The sequence below is a fragment of the Dipodomys merriami genome, unplaced genomic scaffold (genome assembly GCF_024711535.1).
Source record: "Dipodomys merriami isolate MVZ:Mamm:240054 unplaced genomic scaffold, mDipMer1.0.p SCAF_3, whole genome shotgun sequence".
NCBI lineage: Eukaryota > Metazoa > Chordata > Mammalia > Rodentia > Heteromyidae > Dipodomys > Dipodomys merriami.
The window spans coordinates 74,849,189-74,869,491 of record NW_027204492.1 but is presented as its reverse complement, the minus strand read 5'-3'; the positions used below and the strand labels follow the sequence as shown (position 1 = coordinate 74,869,491).

Sequence of the window (20,303 nt, the reverse complement as noted above, 5' to 3'; positions counted from 1 at the left end):
GAGAAAAGGTTTCAGAGGCTACAGGCTGGGGGAGAAGATGCCAGAGAGGTGTGAGCAGAGCAGTGATCTTTCTTGCTAAATGCAGTTCCTTTTTCTATACATGAGACCTTGAAGTGTCTTGGTATTTCTCAGGCCTTCAATTTACCTAAGTAATGAAAGCAGTAGTTGCCTGAGAATTCTGCCAATGTATTGAATGATTATTGACTTGAACATGAACGTTCCAGATCTGTGCTCTTGATCATTCCCTCCGTTTTTGTAATTGAGGCCGGATAGCTAGAGAAAATCAGGTGAATGGCAGCCAGGAATTTAGAAACAGTGTATTTAGAAACAGAAGCACTATCTTCTTTGTTTTAACCCTTGCACTGCTTCATAAGCTTCAGCATTAGCACAAGTTAAAAGTGAAGAGCAAGAACAGGTTTCTCCATCTGACCTTACCTATTGGCCCCAAACAGTGTTCTGTAAAAACTAAGAAAGGACATCATTTAAAACAAACAAACAAAAAACCCCATGTTTCCTGGAGAAGCAAATACTTGGAAAAATGGCTCTTCCTGGCACAAAGTGCTTATCTCAAAAGACAAACATTTGTAGCAGGATGCATTCTTTATCTCAAGGATAAACATCCGTTTTAAAATAAATGGCAAAATAAATTCTTTTGTAAACAAGATGTCCAATTATAATGGTCATATATTTAAAGTACAGGTCAATCTCCAGCCCCTGAGCCCAAATGTCAACCAAGAGTGATTAAGAGCAAAGATAAACACCTATCTTTGAATAACTTTCAAGTCAGACCCTCTGCCTTTATCATATAAATACCCCTGATGTCAAAATCTCTCTCCCTTTGAGAACACCTACACTCTGTTAAAGTATGCACCTGACTTTTAACTTGTCTGTCTGCTTACTTAATAAAGCTCTGCCAAGTTTTGTTACACTTGTGACTTGTGTAGAAATTGTTACTCTGCAATTGAGGTCAAGGACCCTAAGTGAAGAATCCCTACTTTTAGATGGAAAATTCACAAACCCTCACCTGAAATCTGTGACACTCATTATCAAATATTTAGTAGTCATCTTCTGAGGTGCCTGGCTTTAGGCTTAGTTGGGTGGGGAAGGAATATTGGGTTTGGGGGTGGAATGAAGAGCGCTTGTCACGAGAAAAAAAGGGAGGGATAAAGGAAAATGCAAAATCACTGTGGCCAGAGTGAGAGGACTAGGGCAGGCTTAGAACTCAAAAGGTCAACAATCTAATTTTCTCACTGGGCGATTCAGAGAGCAGGTGGTGCTTAAACAGAGCTGTGGGAGGCCTGCTGGGTTTGGATAAACAGAGCAAGGGGTGGGGGTGGGGCCAGTAGACAGAGGGAGCAAAGGCACTGGACTCTTCCGCCCTGCGGGTTGCGAGGAGAGATTTCCCCAGAAGCCAGAGATCCAGGTTACCTATAGATCTCCTTTTCCTCCTTTATTTTCAGTTAAGTCTGGGAGGCCTTAGCTCCAGAGTGAAGAGGGAGCCGAGCAAAGTAATCTATCTCCAGCTTGTGATCCAGGCCGCCCTTGGGGCACTGCTTTCTCCTAGCTTAGCTCCCAGCCCATAAACCTCGCATATTGCCAAGCTCAGCAAATCCCCGGTTGCTAAGGCATAAGATATCGCAGGATGTTGATTTTTGATTGATTTCAGAGTTTATTTGAATTTTGGGTTAAAAGTCTCAAATGCATTTGCAAGACCCAGAAATCTATTTGGCCATTGAGCCCAAACATCTGTTTCCTTTCAGTTTTGAAGTTAGCATAGGTTCCTAAAACTAGTCCTACACTATCCACACTTTGTATATTCAGCAAGTGTGGAAAACTAAAATAGTCCCGTAGTGTTTCGAAAATAAACCTCAGATAGCACAGTGCCTACGGTGGCACATTCTCTGGCGCGGGGCGGGCCCCGCGGGTTGGGCCCCCAGGGTCCCAATGCGCAGCTGCCAAGACTTGCCAAGGACGCCCCGCCTCTGCCCCGCCCCCGCCCCGCCCCCCACTCGCGCATCAGGCAAGGTGGGGGAGGCGCCGTGGAGGCGGGTGTTCTGCTGTTTGTGCCCAGACTGCCGGCTCTAGACCACCAAGTATGCCGGATTCACCCACCAAGGCCACAAGGGACTGAAGGTGGCAGCGAGCAGCGACGGGGTCGCTGTGGCGGGCGCGGAGACTGCTCGAGGCTCGGCGTGTGGTGGTCTCGGGAGGCTCCGTGGGTGTCACAGGCCCGAGGGCTCCGGAGGAAGACTCTGTAGCACTTGACACCGTTCTGTTGCGCCGGGCACTCTGGCTTCCCAAACGAGAAAACATTGAAGTCCTTCCATAGGGCGATTGGCCTCCGTGGGATCCTGCTACAGTGGCTCCAAGGGGATTAGGACATGAGGAGCCGGAGTAACTCCGGGGTCAGGCTAGATGGCTATGCTCGGCTTGTACATCAGACTATCCTGTGCCATCAGGTATGTGTAGGAGGTGACCCCTGGAATCATCGAGAATGTGTGTGTGGATGGGGTGATAGATTGGAAAGAGATCCTGGGTGAGTTCTCATCCTTGTATGTTTGTGCTTGGATGTGCGCACGCGCATGGCATGTGTGTGCCCTTCCTTCCAGCTGGGGCAGTGTGAAGTTTGGTAGACAGGATAGAGATCTTGGATGAACCTTCCTCTGTTTGGGTAGGAGGGGGAAAGTAGTACACTTAGTGGACAGGTCTTAATGTATCCTAGAAAGAAGGAAAGCAAGTGAAGTGTGGAACTTGGGAAAGAATCAGAGCAGACACAAAAAACCATGATCTCCTAAGTGATGATTTTAGAGCTGCAGCTGGTTTCCAGGGGCAGAGTTGGAAGAAGTGTTGACACTTGTTTATTGGTATCTCCTGCTCCCAGATTTGGATCTTATTTCCTTCCCTCTCCCTTGCAAAAAGAAGCATGGGGATAAACACTTAGTCATCTTAAAATGACTATTCTGAAGGTCAGCATATATGTGAAGACACCTCACACATGCTTTTAATAAGACATTCTCTCTATGTAGTTAGTCTGGACTGACATCCAAGTTTTGATCTTCATGCTAGAGTTTTCCCATTGCTTTGATTACAGACCTCCCCACCCAGCTTTTATATACTTTTAATGTTTTTTTTCTACTCCATTATTTTTTTTATTGGTAGTTGATTCTTACAGGAGAGTTAAAACATTTATCTTAATAGTAATCTTTAAGAATGCATTTAATAATACCCGTAATAGTATTCTTGATACTGCCTTTAAGAATACCCACATTTTAGACTTGTAAGGCTTCAGCCAGACTTTCCCCATTCTCAAGATAGCATCTGGAAACACTACAAACTTTCTATTACAAGATGAGTATGTCCTGTAGACCTAATGAAAAGTAGCTTGATGACTGTACTTAATAATAGTTTTTTTCTGCTTGAAATTTGTTAAGAGGGTAAATCTTAGGCAGTTTCACCACACCAAAGGAAAGTAACTGTATGAGGCAATGCTTGCTTTACTTAGCCTGATATAGTACTCATATCAAATTGGGTTGCACAACTTAAAAATAAATTGATCAGCTATATCTCAGGAAAGCTGAGAGAATGCCATTTGGTCAGTAGAAGAGAAAGTTACAAATTCAAGAGTAGGAAAATAGAAGAAAACCAATTCCCAAGTAACCTGTTCATAGATTTTGTTTCCTTTAATACTCTGGTTAGCTTCCTGCTCTCTTTCTCTTCTTACAGAATCCAGTGACTGGTTTACTTCCAGCCAGCCTTGATCAGAAAGATGCCTGGGTCAGAGATAATGTGTACAGTATCTTGGCTGTGTGGGGTTTAGGCCTGGCCTACCGGAAGAATGCAGATCGGGATGAGGATAAGGCAAAGGCCTATGAACTGGAGCAGGTAATCAAAAAGAAAAAGAAAAAAAAAGGACTGATCTGTAGCTATGTGTGATTGTAGGAAGGGGAGCAAGAATGAAAGGAAATGTAATTTTCATCTTCTGAAATTACATTCTAAAACCCTTTTCAGTATTGTACTGAAGTTTCTTTGCAGTGGAAACTTAAAATTTTGTGATTCCAAGGAAGAGAGTACAGTCCATTTATTACCTTGAAAAATCCTATCCTCGGATCTTTCCTAAAATGTAAAATTCTTTCTAACTTAATGTAGTTTTTAGTGTGTGCTATTTTATTATCTGAGAATTATAGATGGAGGCAGATACATACTATTTTATGTCATTTTTGGAAATAATTGTAATGTAACTGAAACCAATCAGCAGATCTTCCACACTCAACACACATTTGATTTTCATAACTGTAATGCTGTTTCAGAGAGCATGCTACCTCACCACCACATCCCAGTCTTGAGCAAAGTAAGGTCAGTCAGAAGATGCCTTTCAGCCAACTTTTAAGGCACTTCTCAGCAAATTAGCATCTTTATAGAACTTTTAAACACAAAGGGAACTACTTCCACTTGAAGTACCAAGGAGTCTTCTGAGATTGGGGGGGGGGGCTTTTAATGTGGAGATTCTTTCCTGACAGTTGTAAGATGTGAATAGATACTTTTCTATGAGTGAAAAAGATTTTCATTACACCAGCCCTTTTTCTCCAGGAGTTTCCCCTCCCAATTTGGGCAGTCTGAATTTAATCTTCATCTCTAAATCAGGCCAGTTATTTTTAAGGGCACCAAAATATTGTGGATTTGTTTTTGGCAATGCACAAGTTTCACTGTGTTTTTTTCAGTTACAAAAAATATTGTTTTTGCTTCAATCTACCACTCAAGCCATGCCCCCAGCCCTGAATCCATTAAGTTTTTCCTTTTTTATTGTGAAAATACTGTACAGAGGGGTTACAATTACATGGGCAAGATAATTAGTACATTTCTTATCGAGCATTGCGGCCTCCTCCTTTTGTTTTCCCTTCCCATCCCTTCCCAGCCTCCCCCATCCCCCCACCCATTCCTCCCCACCCCCCTCAATCCATTATTGAGAAGTACAAAGAAAATATGCCAAAAATTGTAAATGTTTTTGTTCTATCTGAGGAGGTACCAATCATTATTAATTTGTAGAAATTTGGAAAATATAGAGGTGTGTTAATAAATTACCTGTAAACCATCCCTGAAAATCCTTTATCCTATTTTGAACAACTTGCTATTTTGATCTCAAAATTTGTTTCTTTATTTTGCTAGAAATTAGTATCAGTAGGACTGCAGTTTACAAATGTTGCAAGATGATCATTTTTTTCCAATATGAATGGAAGAGATGTGTTGTCTCCCAGATAACCATTTGTTCTGCAAAGTTGACTAAAGTTGGGAAACAAAATGCTCAACTTCTGTAGCCATAAAAGAAATGCAAATCAAAACAATATTGAGATTCTACCTCACCGCGGAAATCAAAACAATATTGAGATTCCACCTCACCCCAGTTAGAATGGCTATAATCAAGAAATCTAATAACAACAGATGCTGGAGGGGATGTGGCCAAAAGGGAACCCTACTGCATTGTTGGTGGGAGTGTAAACTTGTTCAACCACTTTGGAAAGCCACATGGAGGATCCTCAAAAGACTCCACATGACCCAGCAATCCCACTTTTGGGCATTTACCCAAATGATCACAAACAAGACCATACTAAAGCTACCTGCACAACTATGTTTATTGCAGCATTATTTACCATAGCTAAGATACAGAATCAGCCCAGATGCCCCTCAGTAGATGAATGGATCAAGAAAATGTGGTATATATACACAATGGAATTCTATGCCTCCATCACAAAGAATGACCCTGCCTCATTTGTTTGGAAATGGAAAGACTTGGAAAAAATTATATTAAGTGAAGTAAGCCAGGCCCAAAGAAACATAGGTCCCGTTGTTTCCCTTATCTGCAATAACTAGGACAAGCAGAAAATGTCAAAAGCTATGTACATATGACCATATAAGATGATGCTAAGCAGGATGAACTCCAAGATAGGGACACAAGAGGTTTTATCTTTTTTGCTGTTGTTTTAATGTACTTATATTGTACTATGTGATTTTGTTTCTTTTATATGTTCTTCCCCCATGGAATAACCCCTGTTTTCACTGTATTTGATTCTAGTGCCCTGCATCTTGTATATTCATTTTTCTAATTTGGGGAGGGGAAGGGAAATAACAAAATGCTGAAATAAGGATACAGGATGGCCTATTGTAACAATGAGAGGTACAAGACACTGAAAATAAACAACTTTGAGGTGGAGGGAGGGGTTGAGGAGGTGGGGAGGAAAGGGATGGTAGGGGAAAAACAAAGGAAGGGGGTAACAATGCTGGATAGGAAATGTACTCATTACCTTACTCATGCAACTATAACCCCTCTGTACAGTATCTTTACAATAACATATATATTCTTATATTGTCAGCTCACAGACACATAGATCCATGTCCTCAAAAAGAATCAGTGAGGGGTAGGCACTGTTCAGTCATACCTGCCTAGAAAGCCTGAAGTACTGACAAAAATACTGAGTACTGAGTACTGACAAAAGAAAAGATTAGATGAGAGGGAGTTTCTGTTGCTGTGTGTAGAAGTCTCTTATATGAATACAGATGTATATAGTTACTGCAATCTAGTTTGCCTGAATCAGAAAATAGTCAATGTAATGGAAAACAAACCTCCTATACCTGCCATCATTCCTAACTACCCAAGCTTCCCGTTAGTTTTATCCTTCTGGGAAGCGGAAACTTGAAGATAGAAATAGCTGATAAAGGCTCTTCTCTGAGAACAATAGTAGATAGCAATCAGTATTTTGGGGGGCACATTTCCCCAAGTTTGTTGTTTATGTTAAAGAAAATTTAGGAAGTGGCGCTGTAGCTCAAGTGGTAGAGTGCTCGCCTTGAGCTGAAGAGCTGAGGGACAGCGCCCAGGCCCAGAGTTCAAGCCCCATGACCGACAAAAAAATAAAAAAGAAAAGAAAAGAAAATTTAGATGGCAGTAGTGTTACTATGTGGTAAAAAGTGTTGAGGACAGGCAAGTAGTTAAGACAGATAGCAAAGAAGTCAGTGCAGTGTGTCCAGGATGCCTGCTTCTTCCAGAATGTCACAAAATTTGAGGCTTTACTGGATAATTGGAAATCTTCAATTTGTTTTAAAATATTGGTGTCTTTAGACCTCTATTTTTATATGTAGTTACTGGGGCTTGAAATCAGAGCCTGGGTACTGTCTTTTACATTTTTCAGTCAAGGCAAGTATTCTACCACTTGCGCCACTGCTCCACTTCTGGATTTTTGGTGGATAATTGGAGATAATTTTGTACTTTCTTGACCGGGCTAGCTTTGAACTATAATCCTCAGGTTTTAGCCTCTTGTAGCTGGCATGACAAAAATGAGCCACTGGCACCTGGTTTGGGCCACTGATGTAAGAAAAGATCATTGAAACTTCATCTTTGCTCCCCACTTTCATTTCCTGAGTGTTAGGAAATAAAAGTTGTAGAAACCTTTAAGTATGTGGTGAAATGTATCAGAACTGACTATAAAGTCTCTGAACAGAGGAGGACTATTTTAAATACTTTGCATTGCCAGGTTTATAAATGAGATGGGCTCTGTGATGAGATCAGAGTAGTTATGGAGATTTTTTTGTAGGGGGTAGAGTCTGTTTCTTTATAATAACTATTTTAGACTTTCAAATGTACAAAATCATGCACTGACTGTTCTTTTTCTTTTTAAAAAAGTTTTTTTTCGGGGGGGTCAGGTTGTGGGGCCTGAACTCTGGGCCTAGGTGCTGTCCCTCAGCTCTTCAGCTGAAGGCTAGTGCTCTACCACTTGAGCCACAGTGCCACTTCCAGCTTTTTTCTTTTTGCTTATGTGGTACTGAGGAATCGAACCCAGGGCCTCATGCATGCAAAGCAAGCACTCTACCACTGAGCCACCTTCCCAGCCCTAAAAAAGTTTTTTTTTTTTTAATCAGTTTGAGGAGGGGACTAAGAAACTAAGAAAACGGACTCTATGAAGGAAATAGTTATTTTTTTTCCCAATAAAATGGCTTTGTAAGAAGTTGGAGCATACTTTAATAGGCACTTACTCCTTTTGTGTGTATATGTGCCAGTCCTGGAGCTTGAATTTAAGGCCTGAACACTATACCTGAGCCTTTTCTTGCCGGGGCTGGCTTTGAACTGTAATACTCAGATCTCAGCTTCCTGAGTAGCTAGGATTACAGGCATGAGCAACCAGCAGCCACTAATAGGCACTAATTCTTATCCTGTTGTTTATATTCCCTCTTGAAGTTTTAAAATTTTGAAATAGCTTATTACTATACTTCTTTGGCAATGTAATAAAAGAAGCAGAAACAAGAACAATAACATTGATACAAACTCCAAATGAACTTATCTGTGAGTAGCTTCACTACACTATTTTACATATGAACAAACTGGAATCCTAAACACTTGAATATGTTTATAACAGAATGATCTGATTCCTTAGTATATTAGTTTTCAGAAATGTCCTGAGGCCACCCCTGAGCTAGACCCCTCTGTAGTAACCTGGACTGTGAAACAGAAAGCAGCTTAGAGGAATAGAGAAGCTGTTCAGTGCTGTATTCTAAAACATATTGCCTATGCATGACACTGCTGATTGTTCCTTCTCATATCATGTACTAAGTCTGTGGCTAGTATTCAGAATTTTAGCATTTTAGAATTTTAGAAAATGCTTTAAAAATTGTCAAGTCCTTTGTTTCCCCTTCCCATCCCTTCCCATCCTCCCACCCAATCCTTCCCGCCCCCACCCCCAAAGTTGTAAAGTTTGTTTTGGACATAACGACTTGTACTTCTCATTGTTGCAATGGGTCCACCTGTATCCTTATTTAAACGACTTGTTTTTCTCCTTCCCCTCCACAAATTATACCCACATCAAATACAGTGACAGCATGGGTTATACTGTGGGGGAGGGACATACAAAGGAGGAGGCTACAATGCTTGATAAGAAATGTATTCATTATCTTGCCCATGTAATTGTAACCTCTCTGTACAGTATTTTCACAATAAAAACAAATAAAAATTAAAAAAAATTGTCAAGTCTTAGAAAAATAGCAATGACTTGAGACATAAGAAATCTGTGGACTTTTAAAGGATTAAATGCTTTTATTTTATTCATTATCTTTTAAGTAGTTGAACCACATTTTAAAATATTAATATAAGATTTAAAATATTAATATAAGATTTAATAATGACACAAGATTCATGGCTCTCCCACTGATGAGGGTTGAGTCATACTAATTTCCCATTTACCATTACTCTGACTTGCAGTTTATTTTAGTTTTTTAGGGAATATATTTAATAAGTATTCCTATTTATCAGAATCTGAAGTCTTGGCTAGTTCAGAATAGATAAAAGTTAATGTGGTGAAGCCTTTCTATGCCATATGATGTATTTTAGAATATCCTTAGAGCCTTGTGATTTTTTTTTAGCTCACTTGTCCCTTTTCTCCAGGTGAATTGTCCTCTGCTAGGATGGTTGGCTTATTGTCACACAGAAACTTGGATTTTTATTTTTTTAATTTGAAGGAATCATGAACTGCCCCTTTTGATTCCACTTTTAGCTGCAAACCACTCTTCAGTGTACCTATAAAGTAAATGCCATGTAAGTAAAACCCAGGATAGGATTACTTGTTCTGAAAAGGTCATGTACCAACTGCAATTGCTGAGTAAGTGTTCTTACATCTCAAGATGTTTATAACAGTCATGTTCCCATTTATTTCTGCAGAGTGTAGTGAAACTAATGAGGGGACTGCTGCACTGCATGATCAGACAGGTATGGCACTGGCACAACTTCTTCTCTAATAAAAGCACATCAGAGGAATATCTCTACATGTTAGGGAATGTTTACAGATCATTTTTTCAGTTTCACAAAGAGTACACTAATTTTATAAAATTTGGACAATCGGGAAAAATGTTGTCTATAATCTGGCAGTAACCACTGAAATGTTTCCTTCCGGTCTTTCTTCACCCTTTTAGAAATGACTTCTTTTTTTTTTTTTAGTTGTGGAGCTTGAACTCAGGGCCTGGACACTGTCCCTGAGATTCTTTTGCTCAAGGCTAGCATTCTACCACTTGAGCCACAGGGCCACTTCTGGGGTTTTCTGTTCATATGTTACTAAGAAATCAAACCAAGGGCTTCATGCATGCTAGTCACATTCCCAGCCCTACCAATGACTTTTAAATGTGTTTTTTAATAATCACTCTACACATAATTATGTCCTCTTGGTAAAAGATGATACAGGATAAAACTCCTTTTCTTAAGCATTTCTGTCTTGGGGCTTGAACTTGGGGTTTAGGTGGTATCCCTGAGCTTTTTTTGCTCAAGGCACTATTTTCTGCTTTTTGGTGGTTATTTGGAGATAAGTGTCTCATGGACTTTTCTGGCTTCACATGTCGATCCTCAGATCTCAGTCTCCTGAGTAGCTAAGATTACAGGTGTGAGCCATTGATGCCTGCTAGAGTTTTTGGATTTATAAAAGATAGTAGACTGCATATACCATAATTTTTTACTTAAAATTGTTTTACCCTAGGAGATCTTAAAACATGTTATAAACCAGTAAATCTGATTTATCTGGAGAGATCAAAATGTTTTAAGAAGAAATTATGGCCTAGTTTCCTAAAATGACTGCCATAAGAATACAACAAATCTACAATAGAAATAAATCAACTCCAGACTTGTAAACTTGCTTATTAACAAATGATTTTTATGTGTATATGGTACTGGGAATTGAACCCAGATCACATGCTAAGCATATACTCTTAACACTCAGCTACACCCCTAGCTCCCAGTATTTATCTTCTAACCTATAGTTTCAGCTTCTGTCATACTTTTTTTTCTGATACTCTATGTGTCCCTTACCTGCTTGTTTCTTCAATATATACTCACTTTTCTTAATTTTCCTAAAAATTCCTATTTTAGTTTCTGGAACAAATGTATAACACCTAGTTATACATATCTCTTGCTAAGCTGTTTTCACACAAACACTGGGAATCTCAGATGATACCAATAATATGTGAAAACAACCATTTGAAGAGTCAAGAAGAAATGAACAAGAAATAGCTGGTTTTAATCCCTTGTTATTTTTCTAATTGAAGTGCTTACATTCAAAAATAATGACAGACATTCCCAGCTCTGTTAGTGTTCAGAAGAAGCCATGATGCATTTCAAATGTTCACAATTGTCTGAAGGCTGTATGCAATGTGTATTGGAGTATTGTGGAAGCATGGCAATGAATTGATTTTTTAAATATTCATTTTACTGTTTTTTTTTTAAATTTAGGTGGATAAAGTAGAGTCCTTCAAGTATAGTCAGAGCACTAAAGATAGCCTCCATGCCAAGTATAACACCAAAACGTGTGCCACTGTAGTGGGTGATGACCAGTGGGGACATCTGCAGTTGGATGCTACATCTGTGTACCTGCTCTTCTTAGCACAAATGACTGCCTCAGGTCAGTACAAGAAGTGAAGTACTGCAAGCTCCTGAGCTTGGTGTACCTGCTCTGGCATGCTGGGCGTCTACAAAGGTATTGATCAGAAAAGAACACAGTTATTGATATTACTCAAATAAGTGTATTGCAATGATATTTTTGCAAATTTTAAACCATGTAAATTTTGTTTAATATTCTGTGATGTTGAGAAACAAGTTTGGGGTGCTAATTAATATTCTTATAACTGATAACGAGGAAGTTTGATGTTGCTCTTCTAGAAACAGTTCTTTTTATTATTTGTTAATCCTCAGATACCAGAAAATAGAAAGGAAGGACTAGAGTTTTCTTTCTTATTCTTGTACAATATACTGATGTCTGAAGTTAGTGCAACTATATATATCAAATCATTTATTTTATATGTAAGAATATAACATAAACACAATATCAGTCTATATGTATCTACCCTATATTTAAGGAAGTAAGTTAGAGATCAGAATCTAAACATTTATTTTTTATTGAATGATACATTCTTTTGAAGTAATTTCATTATTAGCTTTAGTAGTTTGAAACAAGGTAATATTCTTTTATTTATGTTAAATTAGGGGATGGGACAATGAATCTCATTATATCCATTTATAAATTTAATGAGATCATTCCCAAATTTTTCTAAGAAAGTTAATATACTCACCATAGTAACCACATTTTTTGGCAGTACTGAGATTTGAACTCAGGGCCTTCTACTTTGCTAGGCTGGCATTCTACCATCTGGCACAGCCATACCTATAATAATGTTACATTGTTTTGTTGGGTAGGCAGGTGATTCACCTCCTAGCTATGTATTGCCAACTCTTTTTTTTTTAACTGGTTCTGGAGCTTGAACTCTGAGCCTGGGCTCTGTCCCTGATCCTTTCTGTGCTCAAGGCTAGCGCTCTACCACTTGAGCCACATACCACTTCTGGCTGAGTAGTTTGTTGGAGATAGGAATCTCATGGACTTTCCTGCCCAGGCTGGCTTTGAACTGCAATCATCAGATCTCATTCTCCCGAGAGTTGGGATTACAGGCATGAGCCACCAGTGCCCGGCTTGCCAGCACACTTTTAAAAATAACTATTTTGTAGCAAGGTTTCACTATTACTCAAACTGCCTTCAAACTTGAGATCCTCCTACCTCAGCCTCCTTCATAGCTAGGATTACAGATTTGTGCTACCCAATCCTGCTCATACCACATTTTTCAATATCTTTATCTTCATATCTGGTTACAGAGGTCATTGATATTAAAATCGTCCAAGGTAGTAATTCCCTCAGAATACTCTGCATTCTTACAGAAATAAATATTTAGTCATAAGCCCCTTTCTTTTCTCCTCTAGAACACACACCAAGAGGCTAAATAACATTTGTTAAATGTAATGGGGAATTGAATTCAGGGCTGAATGTTTGCTAGACAATTATTTTACTATTTGATCCATTCCTGCATTCCCTTTTTGAACTGGCTGATTTCAGGGTAGTGTCTTGCTTTATGCCTGAGCCAGCCTGGGCTGTGATTCTCCTATTTATGCTTGCCTATATCATTGGGGATGACAGACACATACAACTACTTCTAGCCATTAGTTGAAATGAAATCTCTTTTAACTTTTATGCTCATGTTAGCCTTGAACCATGATTCCCCTATCTTTTCTAGTGGCTATTCATGTTCTTTTTCTTTTGGGAGGAGAAATTTCCCCAAGAGTAAATAAATGTTTTTAGATATTTTCATTTTTGAGTGTTATTTGGGTTTGAACTCAGAGTATGGTGTATGCTAGGCATGTACTCTACTACTTGAATCACACATTCAGGCCTTTATGCTTTACCTATTTTTCAAATAGTGTCTTGTTTTAATGCCTTGGCTGTCCTAGACTGTGATCCTCCTATTTATGCTTTTTGCATAGCAGGAAGGACAGACATATGAAGCAAACCAATGTTTAAATTGGTGTAGATAAGGATCTCCTCAACTTTTCCCTGGTCTGGCTTCGAAACATAATCTTTCTGATTTTAATTTCCTGAGTTACTAGGAGTACATGTATGAACCACTATGTCTGGCTTACTTCATTTTGAACCAGTCCTGGTGTTTGAACTCAGGGCCTGGGTGCTGTCCATAGTCTCTTTTGCCAAGGCTAGCACTCTACCATTTTGAGCCACAGCACCACTTCGGGTTTTCTGGTGGTAAAGTGGAGAAAAGAGTCTCATGAACTTTCCTGTCTAGGCTGGCTTTGAACCACAATCCTCAGATATCAACCTCCTAAATAGGTAGGATAATAGGCATGAGCCACCAGAGTCCGTCTTATTTTAGGTTTTATTTCTGTATATATCATAGCAGCTTTAACTCCATTTCTAATAGTATTTAATATGGGGAAGTTCTTATGGGGACAGGACTGCAATTTGAACTCAAGGCCTCATATTGCTAGGCAAGCATTATACCACTTTAGTCATATCCTTAGCCTTTAACTCTGGAGGTTTTTTTTTTTTTAAAGCAAACAGTGGCTTATAATTTTGAGCCCAGAATAGAAGCAGAAATGATACCAAAGAGACATACATATTTAGCCAATGGCACATTCCTGTAATGCTAGCTACTCAGGAGGCTGAGATCTGAGGATTGTGGTTTGAAGCCAACCTAGGCAAAATAGTCTAAGAGACTCTTATCTTCAATGAGCCAGCAAAAAGCCAGAAATAGAGCTGTGGCTTATGTGGTAGAACACTAGCTTTGAGCATATGAGCTCAAGGACAGGCCTGAGTTCAAGCCCCAGGACTGGCATACACACAAAAAAAGAAATAGTGCTCAAACTCAGATCAAGCTCCAGTACCACAAATATCAGTACATATCACATGCACACAGAAAAGAAACATATTTAATAATAAAATAAATGATTATTCCTAACTTACTTGAATTTCAACTCAATGAGCTGACTTTGATAAATGTTTGGCATAAAGTAGATATTATTCCCTCAGGCCTTTAGAAGAAATAGTCAGGATATAAATAGAAATTTATAGCTTAGAAAAAAAATTTTATGGGCATAACACAAATGAAAGGAAGTTCTAAACATCAGGGTAAATCTAGGCATCTTCTATGATTAAGAGTATAAAGTATAGCCATGTGCTGATGGTTCATGTCTGCAATCCTAGCTTTTCAGGAGGCTGAAATCTGAGGATCACCATTCAAAGCCATTCCCAGAAGGAAAGTTTGTGAGACCCTTATCTCCAATTAACCACTCAGAAAAAAACAGAAATGGAGCTGTGGCTCAAGCAACAGTGTGGTAGCCTTGAGTATAAAAGGTTAGGGACACCGCCCTGAGTCCAATCCCCAGGACTGGCACCAAGGAAAAAGAGTGTAAAATACATCTGAAAAAGTGCAAAATAAGTTAACAGGAGATGGTTCTGAGTTCTTGCTTGCCATGCTAAATAATTTTATCTGTAATTAGCAGAGAACCAGACAGATAAGGAAGTTTCAGTTGTTTCTTTGTAGTAGCAACAGGTGGATAAATTAGATAGATTGGGGAATTAAGAAGGACTTGTTAAGAGATTTGTGAAATATTTTGAGGCAAGATATGATGTAGAATTTATATATAGGCAGTTTACTTGGAAAGTGAAAAGGACCTATAGGTGGTATAATTGGTAGAAAGAGCATGAAAGTTCTTCATAAAACATGCAGCAATGCAGTGCATGTTTTTAAATATTCATACTTAATCCCAGCTTTGGTTAAGATTGGCTTAAAGTTAATCTCAACTTTGGTTAAGATCAGGACCTTGATCTAGTGTTAGAACCCCTGTCTAGCAAGCTTCAGGCAATAATTTCGACTCCTAATACTATAACAAAAAATAAAAACAAGAACAGAAAAACAGGAATCTGACTGTAATTTAGAACATGGTAGTAGTAGAAAGGACAGAGCACCAAATACTAAAAATAATTTTAAAAATTACTGATCCTTTCAGTGTTTGGAAATTGTCCCAAGAACATACAGCAAGTAGAGAAACACCCAAGAAATCTACTAAATTTTAAAGTGATGCTAGGACAATAGCATTTGGGTGGCAACCTATACTCTCTCTATACCAACTCAGTATGAGAGAAGTACTATTCAGAGAGGAGTTAACCAAAAGCATAAGGACGAATCTCTCTCTTAGTCCCAATTTAAGGTTACTGTAACTCCCAAAGAAAGGTGGATTGCCATCATTTCTCAGCTTCCCCGGTTCTATGTATGGAAGCTCTAGTTCAGGCAAGAAGAGCTCTAGTTCTGCCAGCCCCATTTGGAGTAGAATCTTTCCCAGAAGCAGGGCAGGATGAACATACCAGCTGTTAGTCCCAGTTCCACATGGGGAGACACAAATTGAGAACATCACAGGCCATTACTCTACCTTCAGAATTCCATTTGTAGTGAAGGAGTGTCATTCCAAAAGAGGCAGCCACTGTTCTCATCATTACCACCTCTGTTACAAGGCATAGGAGGAGAGGCAAACCATAAGGACAAAGCTTCTTAGCTCTTCCCAAGAAAGTTGACTTTGGGTAACACAGTATGACAAAGTTAAGGCGTATGGGCACTCTTTTTTTTTTTTTTATGTAACTAACCTTTCTTTTTTTTTTAAATTTTATTTTATTTTATTTGAGAACATACTGTACAGAGGGGCTACAATTACATGGGCAGGATAATGCATACATTTCTTACCAAGCATTGCAGCCTCCTCCTTTGTTTACCCTTCACCTCCCTTCCCCGCCTCCCCCCTCCCCCCACCCAATTATACCCCCCTCCCCCCACCCAATTATACCCCCCTCCCCCCACCCAATTATACCCCCCTCCCCCCCACACACCGACATTGTAAAGCTGGTTTTGACATGACATTTTGTACTTCTCATTGTTGCAACAGGTTGTATGGGCACTCTTAAAAATGCAGATTTTGGGGCTGGGAAGATGGCTCAGTGGTAGAGTGCTTGCCTTGCATAATAATTAATGAAAAAATAAACTGGAATTCTCAAAATTAAGAACTTTGATTCTTCAAAGGACCTGTTGAAAAAAGTAAAAATGATAGCCATAGAATAGGAGAAAATATTTGCTAATCATGTATCTGATAAGGAACTTGAATCTAGAATACAGAACTCTCACAAGTCACTATTAAAAATAATAGCCTCGGCTGAGAATATTAGGCTTAGTGGTAGAGTGCTTGCCTAGCACGATTAAGCCCTGGGTTCGATTCATCAGTACCACATACACAGGAAAAGGTTGGAAGTAGCTCTGTGGGTCAAGTGGTAGAGTGCTACTAGCCTTGAGCAAAGGAAGCTTAGGGACAGTGCCCAGTAATGGCAAAATTAATTTTAAAAAATAAAAGCCTAATATGATCAGATAAAATGATGTTTATCAAAATGAACTCCTAGAAATGGAAACAAAAAGTTTTTGTTATTTTGCTTTTTTTTCTCTTTTGTTGCTGTTTTTGTTTTCTGTACCTTTTGTCTTGTATGTAAGTTTATGTGTTTGGGGGAAGGCAAGGGGTAGCACAGAAATGGCAGGACAGAGGGTGAACAAAGGCTGCAGATATACTTCACTAGACATTATGTTGAAAATTATGTAACTCTTTTTTGGGAAGTCGGGAGGGAGAAAATGAGGGAAGAGGTGAATTATTCAAAAAGAAATGTACTTATGACCTGAAGTAAGTAACTGTAACCCTTCTGTATATCATCTTTACAATAACAATGTAAGCATAAAAATTAAAAGAAATAAAAATAATAGCCTAATTAAGATGAGTGGTGATGCACACCTGAAATTCTAGATATTTGGAGGCAGATAATAAGAGGGTTGGTGATCAAGGTGAGCCTTGGTAAAGGTTAGTGAGACTATGTCATCTTAAGTCAACTGGTGGTATCTGTTTGTGGTCTCAGCTGTGTGGGAAGTCATAGGTAGAAAGATCACTGTCTGAGGCTAGCCCCACACAAAAGTACAAAACCTTGCCTAAAAAATAATTACAACACAAATGGAGGCCTGGGTGTATGGCTCAAGTTGTAAGTTCCCTGCTAAGCAAGTACGGGTCCCTGAGTCCAATGTGAGTACTGCAAAAAGAAAAGAGAAAAGAAAAATAAAGGTAAAATAGTTACCATATGATTGAGCAGTTTCATTTCATTTGTAAAAACATAGATACCCAGGAGAAATAAAAACATTTGCACAAAAAACCTTTGCATGAACGTGGTAGAGTGCTGCCATGAGCACAAAGAGGCTCAGGGATAGCACCTAGGTCCTGAGTTCAAGCCCCAGGCCCAAGAAAAAAACATCCTTTGCATGAATATACATAGCAGCATTATTTATGATAGCCAAAAAAGTAGGAACATACAAATTTCTATCAACTAATGAATGGTTAAATAAGCCATGTTACATCCACACTATGGAGAATTTCTAGAAATAAAGAAATACTGCTACATGCTACAACACAGATGAATCCATGTACTCAGTGGAAGAACCTAATTATTAAAGGTCATGCATTTTGTGATTCTGTTATATGAATGTCCAATGAGGCAAATCTATAGTGACAAAAGATAGACTGATGATCAATTGGGTTGGGGGCAAGTATTAAAAGGATGTGGGACAATGCTTGGTAAGAAATGTACGCATTATCCTGCCCATGTAATTGTAACCCCTCTGTACAGTATGTTCACAAATAAAATTAAATTAAAAAAACAAGGATGTGGGAGAGTGATTGATAACAAGTACAAGATACTAAAACTAATTGTGGTAATGGTTGCCCAATTATATAGTCACTGAAAAAACCTACTAAATTGTATACTTGGAATGGACGAGTTGTTTGAAGTGCAAATTTTATTTCAAAGTATTTTAATGTGGAAGAGAAGTTTGTCAGTAATATTAACCATCTGGATACAAGTCAGTCTAACTGAAGTAGATTTATGTTTAATCTGGTGTCAACTCCATATCTGTAGCCCTACGGGGGTAGATGACCAATTTTGTTCTTTTTTCTTTTTTTCCTCAGGACTCCATATCATCCATAGCCTTGATGAAGTAAATTTCATACAGAATCTTGTGTTTTACATTGAAGCTGCATATAAAACTGCTGTAAGTACTCATTTTAGAATGCGTTTTAAGCATACAATGATTTTGGCTCTAAACTACCAGTCTATCCTCTCTTAAAGCTGCCCTGCATATTGAAGTAATCTAAGAGGGTTCAGGCAAAAGTTGTCTTCACTGTGTGTGTGTGTGTGTGTGTGTGTGTGTGTGTGTGTGTGTGTGAGCACTCATGAACGTGTACATACACGTGCTGTGCTTGAACTTAGGAAACTCACTTGGCATTTTTTGATTAAGACTGGCTCTCTACCACTGGAACCACACCTGTACTTCCAGTTGTTTTTTTTTTTTTTAATGGGTAATTGGAAATAAGAGTCTCATGAACTTTTCTGCCTGAACTGACTTTCAACCATTGTAGCCTTCGGATAATAGGTATGAGTTACCAGCACCCAACTTCAATGTCTTTATTAAGATTTATCATCCTCTGTTTTCCTTATACTCAAAGGAGTACAGAGATAACAGGGCCTAGATGTATGTTTTGTTTCACTCCTTTCATACTTAATATTTCATGACATGTATTTGGTGACCTGATACCAAATATGGTCTTATTTAAAAGGTTTCAAACCCGGGCTCGTGCCTATAATCCTAGCTACTCAGGAGGCTGAGATCTGAGGATAGTGGTTCAAAGCCAGCCAAGGCAGGAAAGTCCATGAGACTTTTATCTCCAATTAACCACAAGAAAACCAGAAGTGACACATGGCTCGAGTGGTAGAGCACTAGCCTTGAGCTGAAGAGCTGAGGTACAGCGCCCAGGCCCAGAGTTCAAGCCCCAAGCCCCACGACTGACCAAAAATATAAAAGTTTCAAGTCTTAAACAGGCTTAAAATGGTTGTCGAGTATTATGGACCTGTTAGTTATGTAGACATAAAATTTAGACATGGGTTTAATGTTATATGCAGGAAGTGATTCAGCACGTGCTATGCCAAAAAATTTCTTTACAACTATCATATTAGGTATATTCATATTAAATTACCGTAAACAATATCTTCTCTGTATGAAATGTTACCTTAGGTAACGTTAGGTGTGGATTTTTTCTTCAGTCTAATAGAGGCATTGCTATTGTTCACTGATATTTAATTCCCCACACTGAAAATAACCTAGATGTCAATCTGGATTAAATGGATAAACAAATTTCAATGTTTCTACAAAATGGAATACATAAAAAAGGAACAAATTGTTTATCAAAATGCAACCACATTGGATTAGTTTCAGTTATTATTTTTAGTGGAAGAAGTTGCATAACAAATGTGCATATTGTTTGATGCCACTAACAATATGAAAAATCTATAATGACATAAATCAGATCCTTGCTTGCCTTACAACAGGAACAGAGGGAAAGAATTGTGGAGGGGCATAGGAGACTTTGGGGGATTTTACAAGTGTCCTTTACTATAATAATAATGTCATAAATGTATGTCAAAATTAATTACATTTTCTGGGGCTAAAAAGGTGGCTCAGTGGTAGAGCGCTTGGCTTGCATGCCAGAGGCCCTGGGTTCGATTCCTCAGCACCACATAAGCAAAAAGAAAAAAGCCAGAAGTGGCGCTGTGGCTCAAGTGGTAGAGCGCTAACCTAGAGCTAAAGAGCTGAGGGACAGCGCCCAGGCCCAGAGTTTAGGCCCCACAACCGGACCCCCCTCAAAAAAATTAATTACATTTTGGGGTTTAAATATGTCATTTTGTATACTATTTTGAACACTGTGCAGAAACACAATACCAAGTCATCTTCTCTACTACTTTGTTATGTTCCTTTTTACTTCATGCATTTCATTGTTATTATAAGAGTGATGTACAGAGGGGTTATGTTTATATATATATAAATAT

General features: G+C 38.8%; 1 protein-coding gene across 4 annotated transcripts in view; it reads left to right on the top strand.

Moving 5' to 3' along the window:
* The first annotated feature begins 2,033 nt into the window (after positions 1-2,033).
* Phka1 (phosphorylase kinase regulatory subunit alpha 1) overlaps positions 2,034-20,303 on the top strand; it is a 123,176-nt gene continuing 104,906 nt past the window's right edge. For all 4 annotated transcript variants that reach the window (XM_070040344.1, XM_070040343.1, XM_070040345.1 and 1 more), the window contains exons 1-5: positions 2,034-2,459; positions 3,724-3,882; positions 9,695-9,742; positions 11,249-11,417; positions 18,389-18,471. In XM_070040344.1, the coding sequence (XP_069896445.1) occupies positions 2,382-2,459; positions 3,724-3,882; positions 9,695-9,742; positions 11,249-11,417; positions 18,389-18,471 (537 nt within the window). In that variant the 5' untranslated portion in view covers positions 2,034-2,381. The remainder of the gene's footprint in view (positions 2,460-3,723; positions 3,883-9,694; positions 9,743-11,248; positions 11,418-18,388; positions 18,472-20,303) is intronic.